General features: G+C 57.8%; 2 protein-coding genes across 2 annotated transcripts in view; one reads left to right on the forward strand and one right to left on the reverse strand.

The window, feature by feature from the left end:
* On the forward strand, positions 1-6,193 carry FOSL1 (FOS like 1, AP-1 transcription factor subunit). Its single transcript, XM_007461973.1, has 4 exons — positions 1-174; positions 1,989-2,186; positions 4,114-4,221; positions 4,658-6,193. Exons 1-4 carry the CDS (start codon positions 85-87, stop codon positions 5,075-5,077), a joined length of 816 nt encoding a protein of 271 aa, XP_007462035.1. The 5' UTR covers positions 1-84; the 3' UTR covers positions 5,078-6,193.
* Positions 6,194-6,335: 142 nt separating this feature from the next.
* CCDC85B (coiled-coil domain containing 85B) overlaps positions 6,336-7,089 on the reverse strand; it is a 1,125-nt gene continuing 371 nt past the window's right edge. Inside the window, exon 2 of the mRNA XM_007461974.1 lies at positions 6,336-7,089. This exon is cut by the window's right edge and continues 8 nt beyond it. Within this exon, the coding sequence (XP_007462036.1) occupies positions 6,572-7,089 (518 nt within the window). The 3' untranslated portion in view covers positions 6,336-6,571.

Here is a 7,089-nt window from a genome sequence, read left to right on the forward strand (position 1 = left end):
ATAAAAAGAAAAGACTCCGCTAGGAGCAAGTGAGTCAGAACCGAAGCCGCCGACGCGGACCCCGCAAAGCAACCAGCCCAGGGCATGTTCCGAGACTACGGGGAACCCGGGCCGAGCTCCGGGGCCGGGGGTGCGTACGGCGGCCCGGCGCAGCCCCCGGCGACAGGCCAGCAGGTGAGAGGAACCCGACGCCTGGGATCCCCAGGTGGACAGAGCCTGGGACTGTGCGGGCCGCTCCCGCACACTCGGGGACTGCGACCGGGAACAAGGAGCAAGGAATGGGTCTCGGAGCAGTGGCAGCGGATTCTGCCCATTCTCCGCTGTCTAAGGGCACTTTCTCCCCCACACCCCAGCGGAACGGGCGCGGCGGGCGGAGCAAACATCTGCGAACATCCTCTCTCGCGCTCGTACCCCTTCCCGTCTCTGTCTGCTGTCTATCTGTCCCTCCGTCTCCGTTACCTTCTTTCCTTCTTCCTGTTCACCGCTAATTTCTTTGTCCCATCTGCGTCGGAAGGGGACCCCTTAGTCCGGAATTAGTCCTAGCCCCGACAGGATCAGAGAGGGTCTGATCCATCTCGGACTCACTTTCCGAGGTCCGGAGTCTGAGCCGCGGCCGCCGAGACGTCCCTACGCACGGATCCACAGCCAGGCTAGCCGCGACAGACTGCGAATCCTCGGCAGTCTGTCTGTGATCATCCGTGTGCCTGACCGTTTGTCTGTCCCTCCCCACCCCGTCGCCAAGTCCTCATCCCCATCTCGGCGCAGTGGAGCCAGGTGGGCCCCGGGAGACTGGCCCTTGACCCTTTTACGGGTTGGGGCCGGTGGAAACGGCGAGGTGCCGGAAGTGCGCGAGGTCCTGCAGCGGCAACTCCCGCGTCCCCGACTCTCGGCATCGAACGGCGCCCGCTGAGGGTTGGGGGGGGGACCCGGGAGGCTGCAGGTGCCCATTTCCTGTCGAGGGGCCGTGAGCACGTGTCGCCAGGGGAGGGAAGGAGTGGCGTCCGTTCCGCCGAGTTACGGCCGCCGAGTCACGGTGGCTGACTCACCCGGAGCGCCCCTCCCTTCCTGGCCCGGAGCGTCCCGGGCCCGGACAACCTCGGGAGCGGGAGATGCCGCCGGCGGCGCCTCGGCCCGGAACTGGGGTCACTGGGCCCGCAGCGCTGAGCCGGGGACACTGCTGTCCAGACTTGCCTGGGCTTGAACCCAGTTCTCCGGAACACTGAGCCCCCATCTCAACCCATTCCTCACGTTTCTGGCTGAAAGTATCATGACAGGTAATACCTGGAGCGCATACTGTGCAGCCTTGCATTGTGATGGGCAGTTTCCACCTCATTTACTTTTACCTCACAGAATCCAAGACCCCACTGATTTTAAAACCCACCATTATTTTGCGCCACTAATTTTTTTTTTTAAGTTGCCTATTCAACTATGATTTCAGAGCTACTGAAGGGAACTTGTTAGCATCAGTGAAATGCTGTAATCCTCACCTATGACAATATTAAAAACAAGGAAACGGAGGCACATTGAAGTTAAATAATTCGCCCTGACAGCCAGTAAATGGCTGAGCTAAGATTAGAACTGGGCTAGCTTGAACCCAGAGCAGTGGCTTTTGCCCACCATGGCCCCTGTGTGTTGGGCACCTGCCAGTTACCAGGCTCTGTCACACACACATTCTCTCACCTGATTCTCACAGTCACCCTTGAAGTTAGGGGCTGTCATTATCCTCTTTATGTAGATGGGACTCAGGCAGGGTGCAAAAGTGGGTAAGAAGAGCCTGGCTGCCTGGGTCCAAACCCCACTTCCCACTTATTGGCTGTGTGTCTAGGGACAACTGTTTTCCTGTCAGAAAATGAAGACATTGTTGTGCAAATTATATGAGTCAGTATTTGTAAAGTGGTTGGGACAGCACCTGGAATTCACACTTTATTACTGGAAGCCCCTCAATCCACAGAGACCTTATTCCTGGCCCTCCATGTCTTATCCCTCAGAAGTTCCACCTCGTGCCAAGCATCAACACTGTGAGTGGCAGCCAGGAGCTGCAGTGGATGGTTCAGCCTCACTTCCTGGGACCCAGCAGCTACCCCAGGCCTCTGGCCTACCCCCAGTACAGTCCCCCACAGCCCCGGCCAGGAGTCATCCGGGCCCTGGGCCAAACTCCAGCAGTGCGTCGCCGGCCCTGTGAACAGGTAAGAAGCAGTGGCGTTTGCACGGGTTCTTGTGCCCACAGGGATGCTGAGGTGCAGAGCATAAGCTCTTGCCCAGAACGCAGGCTTAGAAGGGGCATGGGGAGAACAGACCCACTGGTGACTACTGGCCAAGACAGAAAGTGATGAGACCCCCTGGGGAGACCCAGAGGGCAAAGCAGTCACTTCTGGATCAAGGAAGGCTTCCTGCAGGCCTAGAAGGATGGGTAGGATTTGAATAGAGAGAAAGATGAAAGAAATGACATTCCAGGAAGAGGGGATGGCAGGAGAAGGAACGGAGGTAGCAGTGAGAACATGTAAGGTGTATGTGTGGAAAGTTGTGTGGACAGTAGAGGGTCTCCAGCTGCTGACAGGTATGGAGAGGGCGGGCTTATGCTGTCTATGTTGCTGGGAAGAGAACAGAAAGAGGAGGGTTCCCTTCAGCTACTCTCTGAGGCTCTGTTTCTCTATCCCATTTAATCCTCACGAAAACCCTCTTGGGAATGAACTCTGGTATTCCCCATTTTACAGCCAAGGAAATGAAGGCACAGAGAGGTAGTCACTTGCCCAAGATCACACAAGTAGTGAGTAATGAGACAGGTCTGTCCAATTCTAAAGTCAGATCGTAACCACTAATCCACACTGTCTCACCAGGAGGTTAAGAGAAGGCTTGAAGCTTAGAGAGCTGGGAACTCTTACCTCCCAAACCAGGGTTCTTAGCAGCACACTGCTAATAAAGTCCGTGCCAAAATAAATGAATAAGAGCTAGAGGGTCTTTAGGGAGTGGTTCCGCTTTCCTATCCCTGGGGCATTTTGATATCTGAGACTATAGTGGGTGAGGTCTGCACGTTAAGGAGCTTGCTCTGACAGCAGGGTAGAGGATGGGGAGGACGTCAGGATCCTAAGAAAGATGTGCCATCGGCCAGGGGTGACTTCCCCAGAAACAGAATGGCTGGCTTTTGTGACCAACTGGAAGGAGACCATGGTGTAAGCCCCAGAGGCAGGCTCCTGGACTTCCTTCAGCCATGATCCTGGGTACTCCTAGACTGAGGCTGTGAGCTGTGAGTGGGGTCCTTTCGGGGGAGGTGGTCTCCATCAGCTGGCCTCTTTCTCAATGTTAAATAGAGTGAGTCGATTTTAATTTCTGCTCTAGAACTACAAACAAGTTATTCGTCTTCTCTGGGCGTCAGTTCCTTACACGAGAAGTTGAGTTAAGAATCTGTATAAACAGATGTAGAGAACAAATGTAGGGACACCAAGGGGGGAAAGTGGCGGGGTGGGGGGGCATGTGGGGTGGGATGAACTGGGAGACTGGGATTGGCATATACACACTAATTTGTATAAAATAGATAACTAATAAGAACCTGCTGTATAAAAAAATAAATAAAATAAAATTTAAATGATTAAAAGAAAAAAGGAATCTGTGTAAAGCTCTTAGCTGGCACATAGTAGATTCCCAATGAAAAACTACTTAGCAGCTCTCATTAGCCCCTCTTGGTGCTTACAGCCCCTGGGGAAGAGGAGACTCGGTTATCAAGAGACTGAAAAGAATGAGGGTCCTTTTAAAAAGAGTGGCCTGGTCCCAGAGGCTCAGGGGAGGAAAGGCCACTTATAGCTGCGGAATGAGAGAAAGCTTCCAGGAACGGCCGGGGTTGGGTGGGGGAATCTTAGCTGAGTCCTGGGAGAGGAGGAGGGTTAAGGTTTGTAAAAGGACGGGAAGGGCATTCCGAGAGGAGTCATAGGAGGCAAAAGCTGGGTGCGAGGAGGAAATATGACTCATCCAAGCTTACTAAAGCAGGGAACCGGTCGGGGTGCGGAGGTCCCAAAACGCAGCCTGAGGGCGCCCCTGCGCTGTCATGGCCTCGGCCAGGCTCTTACCACTGGGCCAGCAGCACAGAGTCCACCTCACTGCTCTCTCTACCCTCCCCAGATCAGCCCCGAGGAGGAGGAACGCCGTCGAGTGAGGCGCGAGAGGAACAAGCTAGCCGCGGCCAAGTGCAGGAACCGGAGGAAAGAACTGACCGACTTCCTGCAGGCGGTGAGCACCGGCGAGTGCGGAGGGCGCCCAGGTCCCGGCCCACCCAACCTCAGAAGGCCCCCAGTTCCCAAGAGCCTGCGGGGCCGCAGGGGGCGCCGGTATATGAAGTCCCCTCCACCCACCCACCCCGGCTCCCTGTCGGAGGCGCACTCCGACGAGGAAAATGTGATTAAAAATTAATTGCAGCGCGTCTCTCTCTGAACAGAGAAGAGCTGAAGCTGGGACCGACAATGTCCTTCGAAGATGCCCCCCAAGCCTGATGGGAGTCGTGCCCATCTTCTCCCATCAACTCATGGGAGTTGTAGTCCAGACTTGCTGGAGACTCCCCACCCCCCACCGCCCCCTCGCCACCACCACCCACTTTCCGCGCCCCAACCTTCCAAACACTACCACAGCGGGAGGCTCCGCGGTATTGAGCCCTCCTGATCGTCCACAGGAGACCGACAAACTGGAGGACGAGAAATCCGGGCTGCAGCGAGAGATCGAGGAGCTGCAGAAACAGAAGGAGCGCCTGGAGCTGGTGCTGGAAGCCCACCGCCCCATCTGCAAAATCCCGGAAGGGGCCAAGGAGAGCGAAACCAGCGGCACAGGCGGTACCAGTGGCACCAGCAGCCCACCAGCCCCCTCCCGCCCTGTGCCTTGTATCTCCCTTTCCCCAGGGCCTGTGCTTGAACCCGAAGCACTGCACACTCCCACGCTCATGACCACACCCTCCCTGACTCCTTTCACCCCCAGTCTGGTCTTCACTTACCCCAGCACACCGGAGCCCTGTGCCTCAGCCCACCGCAGGAGTAGCAGCAGCAGTGGGGACCCCTCTTCTGACCCCCTTGGCTCCCCAACCCTCCTGGCCTTATGAGGCACTCCAGCCCCCACTCCCTGCGGGTGCTACCCTCACCAATATTTCCCTGCCCATTGGTCCAGCTGGCCTGGACCATATCTCATGTCCAACCCCAGCAGATTCTTCTCCATCCCTCCAGATGAGACTGGGCATATTTTGTTTCCTGGTAGTGCCAGCTTGGGGCTACCAAAGCTGCCCACTGTTTCTCTAGAGCTGGCCTCTCTAGCACAATTTGCACTAAGTCAGAGACAAAGTGGTTCCTGTTTGTTGGAGAAAATTCCGGGCAGCTCCCAAGGGACTTTGTAGATTCTCGGAGGTCCTCTGGAGCCCTAAACCCCTGCAGATCACCCCTATAGCCATCATCACCCTCTTCCTGTGATTCACCCAATCCTACCCCTGACAGGAGGTGATGCTCTACCCGCCGAGAACACTAACTCACCCAGCCCCACTGCCAGCAGCACCAGGTTATTGAACCAGGACATTCTGCCAGCCCCTCCTAAATGGAACAGCTCAGGAGGGTGCCAGAGGTTTCTGTGATGAGCTGACCTGCAGCCCCCAGCTCTGAGAAGACTTTAGCTCCAAGCCTCCACAGCGTGGGCAGCTGCTATTTATTTTCCTAAAGAGAGTATTTTTATACAAACCTGCCAAAATGGAATAAAAGGCTTGCAGCTCTAGCCTGCTCTCATTCGACCCAGGGGCTAAAGGGAGAAGATTTGGAGCCAGAAGCCCTAGGCTCCCATTTCAGCTCCACCAATTCACTACATGACCTTGGACAAATTCTTTGATATTTCTGGACCTTGATTTTCTTATCTGACAAGCGAGGCTACATCTGTTCTGCCTCAGCTCCAGAACTGAGGGGAGGAACAGAGGTGCTGTGAGGTGCCAAGCCAAGAGGATTACCATCCTCCTCCTGGTGGGGGCCCACAGCGCTCCCACAGGAGGGCACTGTTATGCCCCTTCCAGCCTCCCCGGAGGCGGTTGAGTGGGTTTCAGGCCCCCAACACCTGCTTCCTGCCCCATTGTCTTGGACAGGAAGGAGCCGGGAAGGGAGCTGGAGCCACTTCAGGGGCTGGATTATGGCCTGTCCTGGGGCCTGATGGGGGGAGCGAGTGGCTTACCATGGTCCCACATCCCGCCCCAGGATGCAAGTAATGGGGGAGTCAGCCACCTTAGTTCTGCAGTCCCTCCAGATGGGAATGGTACCCAGTCTCAACGTCCCCGCCCTCGTCCCACCGCCGGCGAGTCCCAAACAGACGCTGCCCCAGCCATGGGCTCTGCTTCCGCCTCAGTTTATTAGCCTCCACCCAGCCCCCAGCAAGTCCCTCCGCTCCAGCCTCCAGTCCCCCTCCTGCCCCGCCAGCGAGCGCCAGGGGCCCTCCTCAGTGTTAGGGTTTCTAAGTCCATGCCAGCGGCCCCTCGTGCGCAGCGGGGGCGGCGTCCGGGTGCCGAGGTCCACCGCAATCTCCGCGCTGGAGGAGCAATCGGGGCGGGCGTCGGCGCGAAGCTGTGCCCTCAATCATCTGGGGAGCAGGCCAGGGGCAACTGATCGGGGCTGCCCACGCTGCCGGTACTGGAGCTTCCATCGCCCAGGTCACGGGGACCGCAGGGGGGCAAGGCCAACTCGGGTGTCGGCCCAGCGCCAGAGCCCCCCGAGCCGCCGGTACCGCCGCGCGGGCCCCACTCCTCGCCCAGGGCCAGGCAGAGCTCCTTAAGGGCCAGGTTCTCCCGCAGCAGCTCCTCCTGGCGGCCTTCCAGCTCGGCCAGCTTCTGCCAACAACCGCCTAGATCCTCGCGCACGGCTCGGGATGCTTGGGTCCCGAAGAGCTGCCACTGGCGAGCGGCTCGCCGCCCGCGCTGGCGCTCCGAGTCCAGGAAGCAGCAGAGGTCGCGCAGCTCGCGGTTCTCGGCCTGTAGGCGCCGGTTGAGCTGCTTGAGCTCGCGGATCTCGCCCAGGTGACCCTGTAGCTGCCGATTCACCTCCTGCATGAGGCGGCCGCGCTGCACCAGAGCCGCCAGGCGCGCCGCCTCCT

The sequence above is a fragment of the Lipotes vexillifer genome, unplaced genomic scaffold, assembly GCF_000442215.2.
Source record: "Lipotes vexillifer unplaced genomic scaffold, Lipotes_vexillifer_v1.1 scaffold1129, whole genome shotgun sequence".
Classification (NCBI taxonomy): domain Eukaryota; kingdom Metazoa; phylum Chordata; class Mammalia; order Artiodactyla; family Lipotidae; genus Lipotes; species Lipotes vexillifer.